General features: G+C 46.2%; 1 protein-coding gene across 1 annotated transcript in view; it reads right to left on the reverse strand.

Annotated features, from left to right (window-relative positions):
* The window catches only part of PAPPA (pappalysin 1), a 160151-nt gene that overhangs the window by 25490 nt on the left and 114661 nt on the right, over nucleotides 1-20000 (reverse strand). The window contains exons 14-18 of the mRNA XM_087880010.1: nucleotides 19435-19603; nucleotides 13630-13813; nucleotides 10647-10857; nucleotides 7038-7209; nucleotides 6101-6248 (exon numbers count right to left, since the gene is read on the reverse strand). Coding sequence (XP_087736136.1) covers nucleotides 6101-6248; nucleotides 7038-7209; nucleotides 10647-10857; nucleotides 13630-13813; nucleotides 19435-19603 — 884 coding nt within the window. The remainder of the gene's footprint in view (nucleotides 1-6100; nucleotides 6249-7037; nucleotides 7210-10646; nucleotides 10858-13629; nucleotides 13814-19434; nucleotides 19604-20000) is intronic.

Consider the following 20000-nt stretch of genomic DNA (forward strand, 5'->3'; position numbering starts at 1 on the left):
TCTGGCTGGTCCCAGAGTGGGGTGGGAATGGGGATTTTGCAATATCCTTCCCCCAGGAGTGGGGAGGGAATGGGGATTTTGCAGTATCCTTCCCTTGCCATGCCTACCAAGCCACGCCCACCAAGCCACACCACGCCCACCAAGCTGGCTTAATTTTTTTTTTATTTGATTTATATGCCGCCTTTCTCCGGAGACTCAGGGCGGCTAACAATGCGCTAAGCAATAGCCTTCATCCTTTTGCATATTTATACAAAGTCAGCTTATTGCCCCCACAACTGGGTCCTCAATTTACCTACCTTAGAAAGGATGGAAGGCTGAGTCAACCTTGAGCCTTGGCGAGATTCGAACCTGCAGTAATTGCAGGCAGCTGTTCTTAATAACAGGGTGCTTTAGACCACTGTACTACCAAGGCTCTTTCTCTAATGAAGGATTAAATTGTCTAATGAAGGTTTAACTTTACGGATTAAATCTGCAAGATTCACAGATGGTCTATCTCCACAGACAAAGAACGGGTTTCCAATACAACACAACACAAGTTGGGACAATGGTGTCAGCAATAGGATTAACTTGTAGGCATCTGAACCAACCTCAGGGCTCCGTCCACCAGTAGCAACTTGCAGCTTCACTGACAGGAGAACCAAGACAGGAGGACAAGACAGGAGGACCAAGAAGTCAACTGGACCATACCTAAGTTCCAATATCTAAGGAGCTGCCCCAAAGATGAAGACGTCAACCTATTCTACAAAGCATCTGAAGGCAGGAGCAATGGATGGAAACTTATCAGAACTAAGGAGAAATTTCCTAATGGTTAGAACAATTCATCAGTGGAACGACTTGCCTCCAGAAGTGGTAAGTGCTCCATCACTGGAAGTTTTTAAGAAGAGGTTGGATAACCATTTGTCTGAAGTGGTGTAGGGTTTCCTGCCTGAGCAGGGGGTTGGATTAGAAGACCTCCAAAGTCCCTTCCAAATCTATTATTCTGTTAACACTTATCTGGCTCCCAGAAAATTAGCCTGCATAGAGAAACCTCAAAAACACGGCATTCTAAATTCTAATTTTTTTAAAAAAAAAAAAAATCCAGAAATAAGATGGATACTATCAAGGAACTGGCAAGCATCATCTGCAAGAAAATGTGGGCTTGGTCTACGTATAACCACTGCAAGCAAAGCATTCCTTGAGGAAAAACTAAGGAGAAGGATCCAGGAGCTAAAGCATTTCAGTTTCTAACAGTCCACCTAGAGTCATCTCGTAGGGAAGATGGAGGGCATGGAAATTTCATAAATAAATAAAATAAATCAACAGCATCCTTTTGAGGGAAGGCTCCGATCCATCAATTCCTCCCAGTTTAAGTTACTTCCTTTGTAGGACCTGTCCAGGGTTCTGAAGTGAAGAAGACTCTCAGTCCCTAAACATTCCGTTTTGTTCTCCGGACACAAAAGAGTCAATACGCTGAATAAAATATCCCATTGTTAAATAACAGCAGAACCTGTAGTGGGATTCAGCCGGTTCGCACCACTTCGGGAGAACCGGTTGTTAACTTTCTGAGCGGTTTGGCAAACTGGTTGTTGGAAGAAATCATTAGGGCAGAGAACCGGTTTGTTAAATTACTTGAATCCCACCACGAGCAGAATGTGGGTTTTTTTTTTTTAAAGAAATTACTTTTAAAAACGAGGTTTTGTTCCTTTCCAAATCTGCAGCCCAAAAGGTTGTACGCCAACGCAGGGGTCTCCAACCTTGGCAACTTTTAAGACTTGTGGACTTCAACTCTCAGAATTACTCAGCCAGCAAAGCTGGGATTCTGGGAGTTGGAAGTCCACAAGTCTTAAAAGTTGCTAAGGTTGGAGACCCCTGCGCTAACGGACAAAAAGCTTAATTCTTAAATCAGGGAGAGAAGTCAAGTCGGTGGCTGCAGATGGAATTAGAGGAGGGGAGGTCTCATTCATCACGGCAGAGATGCTGGCCACCAGTTTATTCCAGATAATCTGCAGGGATCCTGACTTTCTTTTATTAAAATAATCCCCGAGTGTAACGAATCAGAGATTGAAGACTAGATCCCTTGAGCCTCGCTTCCTCTAGAAAAATGCCTCTTAGAACCCCACGGGTACAGATAGTCCTCATCTTACGATGGCAACAGAGCCCAAAATTGAGGTTGCAAAGTGAGAAATTTGTTAAGTGAGTTAGGCCCCATTATGACTATAACCATGTTGCTTGTATCTTTCAATTATCTTGTTTTTATTTGTTTCCTAGTACGATTTGATAGCTTATTAGTAACCTTGACTATCACTAAGTGTTGTATCCTTTTATTCTTGATGAACGTATTTTATTCTCCTTATGTACACTGAGAGCGTATGCACCAAAGACAAATTCCTTGTGTGTCCAATCACACTTGGCCAATAAAGAATTCTATTCTATTCTATTCTATTCTATTCTATTCTATTCTATTCTATTCTATTCTATTCTATTCTATTCTATTCTATTGCATTCCATTCCATTGCATTCCATTGCATTCCATTCCATTCCATTCCATTCCATTCCCTATTCTATTCTATTCTATTCTATTCTATTCTATTCTTCCATTCCATTCCATTCCATTCCATTCCATTCCATTCCATTCCATTCCATTCCATTGCATTGCATTGCATTGCATTGCATTGCATTCCATTCCCTATTCTATTCTATTCTATTCTATTCTATTCTATTCTATTCTATTCTATTCTTCTATTGCATTCCATTCCATTCCATTCCATTCCATTCCATTCCATTCCATTCCCTATTCTATTCTATTCCATTCCATTCCCTATTCTATTCTATTCTATTCTATTCTATTCTATTCTATTCTATTCTATTCTATTCTATTCTATTCTATTCTATTCTATTGCATTCCATTCCATTGCATTCCATTGCATTCCATTCCATTCCATTCCATTCCATTCCCTATTCTATTCTATTCTATTCTATTCTATTCTATTCTATTCTTCCATTCCATTCCATTCCATTCCATTCCATTCCATTCCATTCCATTCCATTCCATTCCATTGCATTGCATTGCATTGCATTGCATTGCATTCCATTCCCTATTCTATTCTATTCTATTCTATTCTATTCTATTCTATTCTATTCTATTCTATTCTTCTATTGCATTCCATTCCATTCCATTCCATTCCATTCCATTCCATTCCATTCCCTATTCTATTCTATTCCATTCCATTCCCTATTCTATTCTATTCTATTCTATTCTATTCTATTCTATTCTATTGCATTGCATTGCATTGCATTGCATTGCATTCCATTCCATTCCATTCCGTTCCGTTCCATTCCGTTCCCTACTCTACTCTACTCTACTCTACTCTACTCTACTCTACTCTACTCTACTCCACTCCACTCCACTCCACTCCACTCCACTCCACTCCACTCCACTCCATTCCATTTATGTACTCTCAGTGTACATAAAAGAAAAGATACGTTCATCAAGAATCATAAGGTACAACACTTAATGATAATCATAGGGTACAGAAGGGACCATGGTTGGAGGAAAAAAACCACAGATAGGCTGAGAATAACCAACTCAAAACGATAAAGATGGTGCTAGAAGAAGCAGACAATGCACAGCACCCTTCAGCGAGGCAAGAGAATTAAGGGTGTCTCCCTGACTCTGAATTCCTGAAATTGAAAAAAAGCAGGATTTCTTTTCTTTTTTCCCCCTTTCTTTCTCGATCCTCCCGTCCTTCCTCTCTGCTTCCCCGAAAAAGGCAAGTCAAATATTCTTTGCAAAGCACCAGCAAACCTTGGAAGGTATTCAAAAGGTCACCTGTGTCTCCAGGGGCCCAAACACATCATCTGGAGGAAGGCAATTGCAGCTGCCTTTCCTTGCTCATTGGCTAATGCTGCAATTTACACGTCGGGGGGAAGAAAAAACAGTCCTGGGATTGTTTTGATTATACAATCCATAATTGGCTTCATTATAGAGCGATGAGCTCATTCTGGTCACGTGCTCTTTCCACCCCAACCCCCACCCTTAGGATAGGTGCAGAACAGGTCCTGATGCTTCACTATAGCTGGTTTATAATGAAGGAACGGGAAGGGGGGATGGGGTGACGACACATGGAAGAGGGGAAGGGGAAATAAACACCCAGCTTCCCTTGCTAGGCTGGGATGCATCTCCCCTTCCGTTCACTTTTATTGATGGCATATATATACCCAAGCATGATGAGCAAAGGATGCTCAAAGGAGAAATGTGCTTTCCAGATGGACATGGAACAGAACTGGGTCTAAATTCTTGGCATCTGAAGAAAGGGCTGGAAAAAAAAAATAATGCAAATCGATCACAAAGAACATAGATAAGAACTAGTGTCAGCATTGCGACGCTGGCATAGAGAGAGCAGAGGAGAGCGAAAGATAAACTCTGAAACTTTTGCCTGATAAATCCCTTTGAAGCTCGGTTGTCGTGGAAATGAGGGGAGGGGGCACATTCCTGAGAAATGATGAGGAAAAGAAGTCTGAAGAATGACTTGGAAGACAGCCAATGAGAAGCAGAGATTTGGGGATCGGAAAGGGAGGGATTGAGAGGCAAAAGGTCAGTCTTGTCCACGAGGAGTCATGATCTGGTGGCTGAGCTCAATTAAAGAAAGATTTCCTTAAAGATTGGCAGTTTGGAAATTCATTTAATTTCGAGATAGCACCGCAGTCTGACAGCTAGATCAATGGACCATTCTAGATGACTTGGGATAAGATAGCTTTGAAGGCCCACGGAAGAAAGCCTAACGAGAAGAACAGAGTTGGAAGGGATCTTGGAGGTCTTTTTCTACTCCAACCCCACTGCTCGAGCAGGAAACTTGAGTTCTAGGTTGCTTCTCTCCTGGATTACTTTCCATCCATCTGGCAGGTTTAGTATCAATCGTCATCATGAAAAGTTGCCCATGAAGATCCACAAAGACAGAAGGCAACACTTCTCGACTTGCTCCATCCCTGGATGAACCTTCTGGCACCTGAAACCCTGACTTCTCACTTTAAAAATAGATTCAGGAGATGCTGTTGTGGTTTCGAAATGTGGGCCAACCGAGGACAAACAAACAAAGAAAAAAAGAGGTGAGGGAGTAGAGTCTGACTCCACTACCCTTCTCGTGTGTTTCTTAAATCAGGGGTCTTCAAACTTGGCAACGTTAAGACGTATGGACTTCAACTCACAGAATTCCTCAGCCAGCCATGCTGCAGGTTGGGTACCATCATAACCCTCTGATAGTATACCTGAGAGGCATGTTTCTGGTTTAAACTCAATATTTTGTTCAATTATCAATTCCAGCCAGTTATGTATTTTCTCCCAATATCTTCTTGCATGTCCACCACATATGGTAATAGGTGCCATATTGTTTTGGTCTTTTAATGACCCCGTAATCCCTTACATCAAGGTGAAGTTGGGGCAATTGAATGGAGCTGAGTGTTTACTGGCCGGATGTCTTTCCTATCGCCTATTTATTTATTTATTTATTTATTTATTTATTTATTTATTTAGTCGCATTTCTATGCCGCCCAACTCCCAAGGGACTCTTGGGATGTCCAAGAGTCCCAAGATGCAGAGTTTGCAGCAGATAATAACTCATTGTGTCCAGAGAGAGAAATATCCGCTGCTTTCTAGGTTCAGGAGCCAGGATAGAGTTCAAAAAATACTATGAGTTTATTTCCTGCTACCTATGCACAAGAATTGTTGGAGAAGTCTCTTTGAACTGTAAGGAGATCCAATCAATTAATCCTGAAGGAAATCAAATACCTTTGGAAGGACCGATCCTGAAGCCAAAGCTCAAATACTTTGGTCACTTAATTGAAGTTGAAGTCCATAAGTCTTAACATTGCCAAGGTTGGGGACCTCTGTCTTAAATGACCACTAAGGCTCTTAATGTGACCTGAAACTTAGTGTTAAATACAGTGGTGGAATTTAGCTGGTTCTATCCGGTTCGGGCAAACCGGTAGCGGCGGCTGCAGGTGGCTCCGCCCACCTGCCCAGACATAATCACATCCCATTTATCCACGTTTTTTGATGCTCTGCGCATGCGAACCGTTGCGAACCGTTAGCAAAGGTAAATGACTATCGCCCCTGGTTAAATACCTATTCCGGAGCCCTCCGGACATTGTAACTTCAGGCCGCCACTCAACTGGGTGGGTGGAAAACAATGTCCTTGCATTTCCGAGCAGAGGTGGAAGGATCCACTCCAGTTGCCATCCTTCCGACAACGAATCACATTATTTTCATCGCCCTGGAAAGAGAAAGGGCGATGTTAGGCAGGAGAAAACTAAGCAGCACCCAAAAGAAGGAAGAGGTCGTCGTCCTCCTCCTCCCCTCCACTCACTACCATGTTCAGAGACCACCAAGGACTCCATAGTCTTCCCCCTCCTCCTCCTCCCCCCTCCTCCTCCTATCCCATTCCCTTCTAGCACTGATGATGATACCTAGTTGGGTAATGAAACATCTGCAAAAAAATCACCAAGTTTAGAGAGCACCGAGGACCCCACAGTCCTCCTCCTCCTCCTCCTCCTCCTCCTCCTCCTCCTCCTCCTCCTCCTCCTCCTCCTCCTCCTCCTCTCTCTCTCTCTCTCTCTCTCCCTCCCTCCCTCTCTCTCTAAACCCCACTCCCTTCTAGCACTGATGATGTTACCTAGTTGGGTCATGAAACATCTGCAAGAAAACAACCAAGCTTAGAGAGCACCGAGGACCCCACAGTCCTCCTCCTCCTCCCCCGTGCAAACCCCACTCCCTTCTAGCACTGATGATGTTACCTCGTTTGGGTAATGAAACCTCTGCAAGAAAACAACCAAGCTCAGGTATCACCAAGGGCCTCCCATTTCAGTCCTGAGCTACAAATATTCTCATTTAATCTACCTTGATCGTTAGTAGTTCAGATTCTTGTAAGAGAGTGTTAGCAGTGCAATAAATCTGTATTCATTTTGGACCACCCCGGGCTCTTGATTTCCTGTGCCTGACAGGTAGAAAAGACAAGGGGCCGTCAACCCCCTTCCTGCCCCGGCAATCACTCAACAGGACTCACAGATTGAAGGTCTTCCTCTTTGCACTTAATCTGACACACGCTGTCGAACTGGAAGCCGTTGGTGCAATGGTACAGCCCATGAAACATGGAAGGGGGAGGGTCACAGGTCACAGGGATGCAGGCTCCTTGCAGCCACGTCCCATCTTGGGCACACTGGATCTTAAATGTCCTCCTTCCATAGATGCAAAGAGAAAGAGAGAGAGAGATGAATGAGAGGAGGATGGAGGAGAGTCCAGAAATCAAATAAGCCCAGTTTCTCCAACCTCTCTTTGCAATAGCCATTGGTGCATCCAGGAAATTAAAAGACACTTGCTCCTGGGGAGGAAAGCTATGGCAAATCTAGATAGCTTACTAAAAAACAGAGACATCACCCTGCCAACAAAAGAGCGTATAGTCAAGGCGGATGGTTTCCCAGTTGCAATGGATGGCTGTGAAAGTTGGACCATAAGGAAGGCTGAGCGCCAAAGAATTGAGAGGCCTTTGAGCTCTGGTGCTGGAGAAGACTCCTGTGAGTCCTTTGGACTGCAAGGCAATCCAACCGGTCAGTCCTAGAGGAGATCAACCCTGACTGCTCTTTAGAAGGCCAGATCCTGAAGAGGAAACTCAGATACTTTGGCCACCTAAGGAGAAGGAAGGACTCACTGGAGAAGAGCCTAATGCTGGGAACGATGGAGGGCACAAGAAGAAGAAGGGGACGGCAGAGAACGTGGTGGCCGGATGGAGTCACTGAAGCAGTCGGCGTGAGCTTAAATGGACTCCAGAGGATGGTAGAGGACAGGAAGGCCTGGAAGAACGTGGTCCATGGAGTTCATGGACGCGATGGGTCGGACACAACTTTGCAAGAACAACAGCAGCAAAAAGAAAGAATGCAGAGAAAAGCATTAAAGATGATTAAAAGACTGGAGGGTTAAACATACAAAGAACAGTGGCAGGAATTGAATGCATCTAATTGACTGAAAAGAAGGACTGAGGGTGGGGGGGGGGGTGACATGACAGCAGCTTTCCAATATTTGAGGGGCCGCCCCTCAAAGAAGAATGGGTCAACCTATTCTCCAAAACACCTGAAGGCAGGACAAGAAGCAATGGATGGAAACTAACCCAGGAGACGAAACAACCTAGAATCTAAGGAGCAATTTCCTGACAGGGAGAACAATTAACCAGTGGAACGGCTCGCCTTCAAAAGTTGTGAGTGCCCCAACGCTGGATGTTTTTAAGAAGAGGTTGGATAACCATTGGTCTGAAGTGCTGTAGGGTTTTCTCCCTAAGTAGAGGGTTGGACTAGAAGACCTCCAAGGTCCCTTCCAACTCTTGTTATTCTATTCTATTCTTAAAAGCACCTGCCACTATTCTTGCTGGAGAACTCCAAGATGGTCTCCCAGTGGTCTACTATGTGTCCAAAAAGCGACCTACAGACGAATGCCAAAGATCACTGAGGAGATACCACCTACAACCATTTGTCTGAAACGGTGTGGGGTTGGACTAGAAGACTTCCAAGGTCCCTTCCAACTCTGTTATTCGGCTAAAGATCAAGATCACCGATCACTTTTCCCTTCTTCGGGGGTTTGCTGTTTATTGGTGAGCCATGTGGGAAGCCCTCCATCTTTGCAGGAGGAGATACACAAACACACTCAGGCCAAACGGCCCCGTTTTGGGGAAGAAAGGGGGGGGAAAAAAACCCCAAACAAAACAAAAACCTTCTACATTCAACCAGAATCTTCAAGCGCTTTGTAACCCAAGAAAGCGCTTGAAGATGCTGGTCTGTTTGTTTTTTTTAATGTGGCGGTGTTGGTTCCTCCCCGCTCCCTTCCTCCAAGTCGTAACCCCCCCCCTCCGCCCACAACAACAACGTAGGATAGTGAGAAAGTTTTCCCACCGAAGTTCAAAGGGGGCTCCCCAGGTTGCGATACCAAAAGGGCATTTTTGCTAGGAGGAGGCGGGTGGGCCCAAAAGCTGCCTTGTTGAATGAAAAGACATAGAAATGCAGAAAACGGGGAGCGAACTTAAAACTGCCTCTTTCTTTTCTCTTTTTTTTTAAAAGAAGAAGCAGGTCCAAAACGGTCTCCGCCCCCCCAAAGGGACCCATTAAAGACCCTTCCATTGAAGCCCCTCTGAAAGAAAAGAAAGGAAGAATGAAAGAAAGAAAGAAGAGAAAAAAATGGGGGGGGGGCAGGGGACGGGGAAAGGCCAGCTGTTCTTTTCTGTAGTGGAGATAAAATGAAAAAAAAAAAAGGGGGGGGTGGTTGGGTGGGATTTGAGCAGCCCTATTTAAGAATCGGGTATCTGATCTAACCTCCTCTGCTTTCATTAGCACCTCCTGTCCCTGAGCGGTGGCTTTTCTCACTTCTATCAGCTTTTCTTGCAAGTTGCAAAGGCAGGGATGGATCCTTTATAGATCGGTCCTTCATCAGCCCCGAGGCAGAGTTTACAGAGTGGGGCAAGGGGTGGGGGGTGGGGGGGGGGTTCTTTTAAGGCCTACCTCAATGATTTTAGGAATCAGATCAAGCAAGCAAGCAAAACTCTAGAAAGGGTGCAGAGAAGAGCAACCAGGATGATTAGGGGACTGGTGGATAAAACATACGATGAACGGTTGCAGGAACTGGGCATGGCTAAGTCTAGTGAAGAGAAGGACCAGGGGAGACACGATAGCAGTCTTCCAATATTTGAGGGGCTGCCACAGAGAGGAGGAAGGGAGTCAAGCTATTTTCCAAAGCACCCAGACAAGGAATAACAGATGGAAATTGATCAAGGAGAGATTCAACCTGGAGATAAGGAGGAATTTCCTGACTATGAGAATAATCAACCCAATGGAACAGAAGTTGCCTTCGGAAGTTGTGGGAGCTTCATCCCTGGAAGCTTTCAAGAAGAGACTGGACTGCCCTCTGTCAGAAATGGTGTAGGGTCTCCTGTTTGGGTGGGGGGTTGGACTAGATGACCTACAAGCTCCCTTCCAACTTTGTTAATTTGTAAAGGATATTGAGACTCTAGAAAGAGTGCAGAGAAGAGCAACAAGGATGATTAGGGGGCTGGAGGCTAAAACATATGAAGAACGGTTGCAGGAACTGGGTATGTCTAGTTTGATGAAAAGAAGGACCAGGGGAGACATGATAGCAGTCTTCCAGTATCTCAGGGGCTGCCCCAAAGAAGAGGGAGTCAAGCTATTCTCCAAAGCACCTGAGGGTAGAACAAGAAGCAATGGGTGGAAACTAATCAACGAGAGAAGCAACCTAGAACTAAGGAGAAATTTCCTGACTGTGAGAACAATTAACCAGTGGAACAGCTTGCCTCCAGAAATTGTGAATGCTCCAACACTGGAAATTTTTAAGATGATGTTGGATAACCATTGGTCTGAAGTGCTGTAGGGTTTTCTCCCTAAGCAGAGGGTTGGACTAGAAGACCTCCAAGGTCCCTTCCAACTCTGTAATTCTATTCTATTCTATTCTATTCTATTCTATTCTATTCTATTCTATTCTATTCTATTCTATTCTATTCTTAAAAGCACCTGCCACTATTCTTGCTGGAGAACTCCAGATGGTCTCCCAGTGGTCTACTATGTGTCCAAAAAACGACCTACAGACGAATGCCAAAGATCATTGAGGAGATACCACCTACTTCCTTGTCTTCTGTGAAGGTCCAGGGACGTGGTAGCCTGGTCTGCACTTATATTTGCAGAAGGAGCCCACTTTATGTTTCTGAAGCCGGCAGCGTCCAGTTTGGAGGTCAGCGTTGTGAATCAAAGGAGGTGCCTTGCACATCAGCTCACAAAGAGCCTCCGGGAAGGACCACAACCCATCTTCCAAGCACGTCAAATGGTTATTGCTTCCTGGGAAAGATTGGGGTGAGGGGGTTGGGAAACAACAATGTCAGATGGGTGCAAGCGGTTATAAAAATACTGCTGTGCGGGAGTAAATAAATCAATAAAAATGGGTATTTTGGGGTTCCATCCCCGTTGCCTGCAGAGGGAACAGGAAAGAAAGTCCGAGGTGTCATTCTCACAGGCGGGTTCTTATTTTTTTCTGCCTTTCTTGCTGTACAGGCTTGCTGCCTTCCTGCCAGCGACCTACTAGTCTTGATGTATTTTCCAAAGGGAGGTTTTTTTTTTATTATTATTATTCAGGTGGCTTTTTCAGGTCAAGGAGCAAGGACTGGAGGTTGATGGAACCTGGGTTTTGGGGTGTGTGTGTGTGTGTGTGTGTGTGTGTGTGAGAGAGAGAGAGAGAGAGAGAGAGAGAGAGAGAAAGAGACAGACAGAGAGAAATGGAGGGAGGGAGAGACAGAGGGAGGGAGAAAGTGAAAGAATGACACACAGAGAGAGAGGAAGAGGAAGAGAGAGACACAGAGAGAAAGAGAGAGAGAGAAGGAGAAAGAGAGACAGAGACAGAGAGAGAGAGAAAGAGAGACACACACAGAGAGAAGGGGAGAGACAGGGAGAAAGAGAGAGGGAGAGAGGGAGAGAGGGAGAGGAGAAAGAGAGGGAGAGGGAGAGAGAGAAAGAGAGGGAGAGAGAGACAGAGAGAGAGAGAGAGAAGGAGAGAGACAGAGAGAGAAAGAGAGACACACACACACAGAGGAGAGAGACAGAGAGAGGGAGAGAGAGAGAGGAGAAAGAGAGGGAGAGAGAGGAGAGAGAGACACACAGAGAAAGAGAGAGAGAGAGAGAGAAGGAGAAAGAGACACAGAGAAAGAGAGAAAGAGAGAGGGAGAGAGAGAGACAGAGAGGGAAAGAGACAGAGAGAAAGAGAGAGAAAGAAAGAGAGAGAAAGAAAGAGAGAGAGAGAAAGAGAAAAAGAGAGAGACAGACAGACAGACAGAGAGAGAGAGAGTGACAGAGACAGAGACAGAGAGAGAGAGAGAAAGAGAGAGAGAGAGAATTTCTACTACCTTAAAACAATAAAGGAAGCTTTAAAACTATCAAAAGAAGTTTTAAAGCATCCCGGAAACAAAGTGGAAAAGCAAAAGAATAAAACTCATTTGCAAGGCAAGAAACCGGATGGGGGAGAAATAAAAAGTAGATTTTGACAGTTATGCGGAGGAAAATGGGGAATCTGAGGAGGCCGTAGCATCCAAGGAAAATTTCTGAAAATATCCTCCATCCATCCTACTTTCCCCCCTGAATCTGACGTCACAATTATCTTTTTCAGGACCATTCTCAGACAGGCCAAACTTCCCTCTCCTCCCTTTTTCCTTTTCGTTTACCAAGAATATTTTTTTAAAAAAAATGATTCCCAAATCTAGGAGCACATTCAAAGAAAATGTCAGAGGCATCTGAGCTCTGCAGTGGATCTTTGGTTTATCAATCAATCAATCAATCAATCGATTTCTATCCAGTCATAGTCCAGCAACTAATTCTTGGTTTCTCATCCCGCACTTGATTTGATGGCACAAGAGCTTCCACAATAGCTGAGGCTATTGTGTAGGTTCTCCATCCTCTTCACTTGGGACTTCTTGGAGCCAAGGTTAGCCAAAACTCCTGGGACCTAACCTTTGAGTAAACCTACAATAGATTGCATTGCAATTCCCTGTGTCTGGGAAAGACCTTGGTTTCTCTTGCAGAAGATCGGCAAGGCCGACCATCCATGATAAAAAAAAAAAAATGTGCAAGAGGCCCTTCCGAATCCAGAACGGGAGTTGCAGGAAGAAGGAAAACAACCTCGAGATCTTTTCTGTCTGCTTTTTGAGCTGTTGAGGTATTCTTGGACTCTTCTGAATGCTCCTTCCCTGTGCCAGCTTCTCTGCTTTCTTCGGTCTGACTCACCCAGCATGTCCACCACACAGTCCAGCATGGATGATCTCATGCTTGTTTCGGCAGGGTGATGAACTGTGACATTAAGAAACAGTGGCTGGTCTGACATTGGGGATTGAATTTGGAGTGAGTCATCCCCGGCTCTGGCCCCAACGTGGAGCTCACTGACGGATCAGTGTTAGTCATACCCCACTGATTCAGCATTCAGAATTGCCTTCTCCTCCTTCAACCAGGATAGTATAAGGCCTCCTGTCTTGAAGGAGGGGGAGGAGGAGGAAGAGGAGGAGGAGGAGGAGGAGGGGGGGGAGGAGGAGGAGGAGGAGGGTGATGATGGTGTAGGATCAATTCTAACTTTATCAGCCTGTCTCCTTCTCCTTCAACCAGGATAGCATAAGGTCTCCTGTCTTGGAGGAGGAGGAGGAGGAGGAGGAGGAGGAGGAGGAGGAGGAGGAGGAGGAGGAGGATCAATTCTAACTTTATCAGCCTGTCTCCTTCTCTTTCAACCAGGATAGTATAAGGTCTTCTGTCTTGGAGGAGGAGGAGAAAGAGGAGGAGGAGGAGGGGGGAGAGGGAGAGGGAGAAGGGGGAGAGGGAGAAGGGGGAGAAGGAGAAGGAGAAAGAGAGAGAGAGAGAGAGAAAGAAAGAGAAGGAGAAGGAGAAAGAGAAGGAGTGTTTCTTGTCTTGCCTTCTAGTGCAGACTGGACAGCCATTTGTCTAAAATTGTATAGGGTCTCCTGCTTAAGCAGGGGGTTGGACTAGAAGACCTCCAAGGTCCCTTCCAATCCTGTTATTCTTCAGGCACCTCAAAGCATCGCGTTCCAGTTGACAAAACTACCCTCCCTGAGAACCTACCTTTCAGCTGAGCAGGAGGCTTGCAGGTAAAGGAGCATTTCTTGCCAAAAGTGGTCCCTTCACTGCAGTTAAAAGTAGCAGGATAGACATGGTGCTGGTCCGGAGTTCTGCAGTCAATGGGCTCACAGGATACCTGCTTGTTCCACTCCCCATCCAGGCATGTCATGGTGGTGCTTGGCTCCCACTGAAAGAAGGGAAACAGCACGGTTCATTAAGTCAGATCTTGACCCATCTCACACCAGGGACTCGTATGGATGGATGGATGGATGGATGGATGGATGGATGGATGGATGGATAGATAGATAGATAGATAGATAGATAGATAGATAGATAGATAGATAGATAGATAGATTTATTTATTTATTTATTTATTTATTTATTATTGATATTTCTATGCCGCCCACTCTCTGAGGACTCTGGGCGGCTTACACCAAAGACAGCATACTAAATAGCATAATTGCCCCCCCCAACAATCTGGGTCCTCATTTTACCCACCTCGGAAGGATGGAAGGCTGAGTCAACCTTGAGCCGGTGAGATTTGATCCGCTGATCTGCTGAACTAGCAGTCAGCTGAAGTAGCTGCAGTACCGCGCTCTAACCACAGCGCCACCTCGGCTCTAATAGATAGATGATGGGTGGATAGATAGATAGATAGATAGATAGATAGATAGATAGATAGATAGATGATGGATGGATGGATGGATGGATGGATGGATGGATGGATGGATGGATAGATAGATAGATAGATAGATAGATAGATAGATAAATAGAGACAGAGACAGAGGGGTTTATGTGTGTATAAATACACACAAACGAATATGTGTGTGTATATATATGGATAGGGATATGGATATGCATTACGTATACATATACATATATGTATACCGTTTCCCTGAAAATAAGCCCTCCCTGAAAATATTTAAATGCATGTGCAGCCAATGTCCCCGCCATTTCCTCTGGTTAGGGTTAGGGAGACAGAGCTGGAAATCAGGTAAGAGGGCAAGAGGAGCCCCGTCTTGCTCCACAAGCCCCAAAATAATAAGACCTTCCCGAAAATAAGACCAAGTGCTTATTTCTGGATTCAACAAAATATAAGACAGGGTCTTAGTTTTGGGGAAACATGGTATATATATGTATGTGTGTGTGTGTGTGTGTGTGTGTGTGTGTGTATGTGTATGTGTATATATGTATATGTATATGTTGGGCACTCCTGACCTGGAGTGACACATGGGAACATTTGCTGAGATGTTTGCCACAACCTCCAACTCCAGATGTGATGGGGCATCACTGCCATCCCAGAGCTACAATGGAGCTGTGGTCCAATTGAGCAGGGTCTATGACAATTCGTCATAGCCAACTCATCACAACCAATTCACCACGGCCAACTCTCCATGACCAACTCACCACGGCCAACTCTCCATGACCAATTCACCATTGCCAACTCCACAACCAACTCACCATTGCCAACTCACCATGACCAACTCTCCACAAGCAACTCTCCATGACCAATTCTCCATGGCCAACTCACCATGACCAACTCACCACAGCCAACTCACCACGGCCAACTCACCACAACCAACTCACCATTGCCAACTCACCATGGCCAACTCTCCATGACCAATTCACCATGGCCAACTCCACAACCAACTCTCCATGACCAACTCTCCATGGCCAACTCTCCATGACCAACTCACCACAACCAACTCACCATTGCCAACTCACCATGGCCAACTCTCCATGACCAATTCACCATTGCCAACTCCACAACCAACTCTCCATGACCAATTCTCCAAGGCCAACTCACCATGACCAACTCACCACAGCCAACTCACCACGGCCAACTCACCATTGCCAACTCACTATGGCCAACTCTCCATGACCAATTCACCATGGCCAACTCCACAACCAACTCTCCATGACCAACTCTCCATGGCCAACTCTCCATGACCAACTCACCACAACCAACTCACCATTGCCAACTCACCATTGCCAACTCTCCATGACCAATTCACCATTGCCAACTCCACAACCAACTCTCCATGACCAATTCTCCAAGGCCAACTCACCATGACCAACTCACCACAGCCAACTCACCACGGCCAACTCACCACAACCAACTCACCATTGCCAACTCACCATGGCCAACTCTCCATGACCAATTCACCATGGCCAACTCCACAACCAACTCTCCATGGCCAACTCTCCATGGCCAACTCTCCATGACCAACTCACCACAACCAACTCACCATTGCCAACTTACCATGGCCAACTCTCCATGACCAATTCACCATTGCCAACTCGCCACAACCAACTCACCGTTGCCAACTCACCATGGCCAACTCACCATGGCCAAGGACAAGAGTTACACTAATATCCAAGAAAGAGTGGAACAGAATCATTAAAGAAAGGATGAAAAAGGAGAGACAGGATGAAATGTGAATGACAAAAATTCATTTTTTTAATAGATTTATTTCAAGTAATTAAATTGAATCGTTAAACTGCCCCACGGCGAGTTGGCCGTGGCGAGTTGGCCCGCTCCAAACCGAGCAAGCAGAGTAGGGCAGGGTGATGAAATTAACCCAGCATCCCTATTTGCTTTGGAGACGAAACCCCTTGATCAAAACCAGGCACATAAGTTGGCTCTTGTTCTTAACATCAACACAAACACATGAACACACACACACACACACACACACACACACACACACACACACACACACACACACACACGCACACACTTTCTCTGCTGGTGAAACCTACAAGCCAGCTGTATTTAGTTAGTGGACTCTCACATTCTCTGGATTCTTCAGCCTTCCTTCCTTCCTTCCTTCCTTCCTTCCTTCCTTCCTTCCTTCCATCCATCCATCCATCTCAGCCTCCTTGCAGAACCAGCTTTCTGCTCTGCGGAAAGGGCTCGGTCACAGGGGCCTTCTGCTATGGGGCTAAACATGTGGAAATCCAAGCCATGGGGCAGAGCTGGGAGGGAATCGCGATCCTTTTTGGCGTGGCACTAAATTAAGCAGTCTCTCTATCTCTCTCTCTATTCCTTCTCCCTCTCTCTATTCCTTCTCCCATCTCTCTCCCTGCCCTCCCCTTCTTTTCCTTCCTCCCTTCTTCCTTCTTTCTCCTTCTCTTCCTTCCCTCTTCCTTCCTTCTCTCTCTCCTTTTTTTCCTTTTCTCTGTCTCCATTCTGTCTCTCTCCCTTTGCCCTCTTTCCTTCTCTCTCTCTTCCTTCCTTTCCTTCACTCTCTCTTCCTTCCTTTACTCTCTCCGTCCTTTCCTCTTTCTTCCTTCCCCCCTCTCCCTTCCCTCTCTCCTTTCTTTCTCTCTCCCTTTCCCCCTCCCCCTCCCTCTCCCTTCCCCTCTTTTCCTCCCCCTCTCCCTTCCTTCTTTCTCCATTTCCTTCTCTCTCTCTTCCTTCCTTTCCTCTCTCTCCCTCCTTCCTTTCCTCTCTCTTCCTTTCCCACTCTCTCTCCCTTCCCTCCCTCCCTCTCTCCCTTCCTTCTCTCTCTCCCTTTCCCCCCTCTCTCTCCCTTCCAGCCTGTCTTTTCCTTTTCCCTCTCTCTCCCTTCCCTTTTCTCTCTTTCCTTCTCTCTTCCTTCCTTTTCTCTCTCCCTTCTTCCTTTCCTCTTTCTTCCTTCCCTCCCTTCCCTCCCTCCTCTCCTCTCTCTCCCTTTCCCCCCTCTCTTTCTTCCCGCCTGTCTTTTCCTTCCCCCTCTCTCTCCCTTCCCTTTTCTCCCTTCCCCTCTCTCTTCCTTCCTTTTCTCTCCCCCTCCTTCCTTTCCTTTCTTCCTCCCCTCCCTTCCCCCTCCCTCTCTCTTCCTTCCTTCTCTCTCTCCCTTCCCCCCTCTCTCTCCCTTCCCGCCTGTCTTTTCCTTTCCCCCCTCTCTCTCCCTTCCCTTTCTCTCTTTCCTCTCTCCCTCCCTCCTTTCCTCTTTCTTCCTTCCCTCCCTTCCCTCCCTCCCTCTCTCTTCCTTCCTTCTCTCTCTCCCTTCCCCCCTCTCTCTCCCTTCCCACCTGTCTTTTCCTTTCCCCCCTCTCTCTCCCTTCCCTTTCTCTCTTTCCTCTCTCTCCCTCCTTCCTTTCCTCTTTCTTCCTTCCCTCCCTTCCCTCCCTCCCTCTCCTCTCTCTCCCTTTCCCCCCCTCTCTCTTCCTTCCCACTTCTGTCTTTTCTCCCCCCCCTTCTCTCTCTCGTCCCAACTTCAGGAAAAGTCGGAGTCTTTTGCAAACCATAAGCAATGGAGAACCTCCAGTGCAGTCCACGGGTATGCTGATAGCACAGAGTCGGTGCCAAATTAAGATTGGCGCGTGCACACAAACATTTTTGCAGCTTGCACGCACACACACACACATACAGAGGAAATAATTGGGGGAAACTATCCGATTCTTCTTTCTTTCTTTCTTTCTTTCTTTTTTTCTCCTGAAAAACTCTGGATTCTCTTTGGCTGCAAAGAGCCCGCAAGAGAGAGAAATAAAAACAAGCCATTCGGGCTTGGGTGCGGTGTTTGTGTGTGTGTGTGTGTGGATGTGGATGTGTTTGTGTATTGGGGAGGGCAGGTCGGAGAAGGAAAAGAAACAGCCAACTTTCTCCTGGAAGAGAAAGAAGCTAGTCAGTGCTGGGGCCGTGTTAGGGTAAAAAAATCTCCCGCAACAGAGGCCCAGATGGTTGAACTCGCTCTTCTAAATCGAGAAAACTCAACATATCTTCCCCGTTTCTTACGGGAAGACACCACGCTCCTGACCTCCCCCCCCCGAGACAAATCGGGTCTCTGCTGGCTGCCAAAAGAAAGCACCCTTAATTTGGATGGTGATAGCAGAGGTCGAAGACATCCGCCAGACTCTCCCCCCCCAAAGACATCATAACAAACAGCCTCTTGCTGTTCTCGAGGGAGGGAGATTTCACACACACATACCCTGGTTCTCCTCCTACATTTATTTTCTCCTCTCCCGCCGCCGTGTGTGTTTTAGGGTTTATTTATTTGCGACGCTCATTGCAAAAAGGGTGGGGGGGGGGGAAAGCTCTGCTTGAATCCCTTGGTATTCTCTTGGCGTCTGCCGGTGAAGTCAGGAATATGAAGAACGGTTGCAGGAACTGGGCCTGGCTAGTCTAGAGAAGAGAAGGACCAGGGGAGACATGATAGCAGTCTTCCAATATCTCAGGGGCGGCCACAAAGAAGAGGGAGTCAAGCTATTCTCCAAAGCAAGGATCTCCAACCTTGGCCACTTGAAGGCTTGTGGACGTCAACTCCCAGAATTCCAAAGCTGGCTGAGGAATTCTGAGAGTTGAAGTCCGCAAGCCTTCAAGTGGCCAAGGTTGGAGACCCCCTGCTCCAAAGCACCCGAGGGCAGGACAAGAAGCAACGGGTGGAAACTAATCAAGGAGAGGAGCAACTTAGAACTTCAGGAGCAATTTCCTAAGACGGTGAGAACAATGAACCAGTGGAACAGCTTGCCACCAGAAATTGTGGGTGCTCCATCACTGCAGGTTTTCAGAAAGATATTGGACACCATTGGTCCAGAATGACATCAGGTCTCCTGTTTGAGCAGGGGGCTGGACTGGAAGACCTCCAAGGTCCCTTCCAACTCTTTTATTCTGTTAAGGACTAGGGGGAGACATGATAGCAGTCTTCCAATATTTGAGGGGTTGCCACAAAGAAGAGGGAGTCAAGCTATTCTCCAAAGCACCTGAGGGCAGGACAAGAAGCAATGGGTGGAAACTAATCAAGGAGAGAAGCAACTTAGAACTAAGGAGAAATTTCCAGACAGTGAGAACAATTAACTGGTATATATACCAGTTCCACCAACCTGGCTCTGGGGCAGATTGTTGGTTCCGTGAGCCTGGAGGACATAACCTGTTCGGCAGGTAACGTTACACTGGGCGCCATTGTAATGCCCTCCGTCGGTGAAAGTCAGCATGGCGTTCTCAATGTCCAGCTTTTGGCAGTCCATGGTCTTGCAAGAATGGGGGACACAGCTGTTAAGAGAGGGAAAGAAAAAGTTCTCAGTTAGAGTAGGATAATCAGACTTCCAAGGTAGGGAATAAGCTGGTAGGATGGTAATGTCCCAAAGAGCACCGTCATTTCACCTAAATGTGATTTTCTTCTTCTCAATTTTTTTTTCCCCGTGTCCTGAAAGAAACTTTTTTTTTTCATACTTCATGTTTAGGATGAGTTAAAATGTCCCTTCCTTCTTTCTTTCTTTCCTTCCTTCCTTCCTTCCTTCCTCCCTCCCTCCTCCTTCCATTCCCCCTTCCAAGTCCTTCCTTCCTTCCTTCTCTTCCCTTTCCTTCCCCTTCCTTTCTCCTCCCTCTCTCCCTCCCTCCTCCCTTCCATTCCTCCTTCCAAGTCCTTCCTTCCCTCTTTCTTTCCTTC

The sequence above is a fragment of the Pantherophis guttatus genome, chromosome 16 (genome assembly GCF_059756535.1).
Source record: "Pantherophis guttatus breed Tessera chromosome 16, ASM5975653v1, whole genome shotgun sequence".
Classification (NCBI taxonomy): Eukaryota; Metazoa; Chordata; class Lepidosauria; order Squamata; family Colubridae; genus Pantherophis; species Pantherophis guttatus.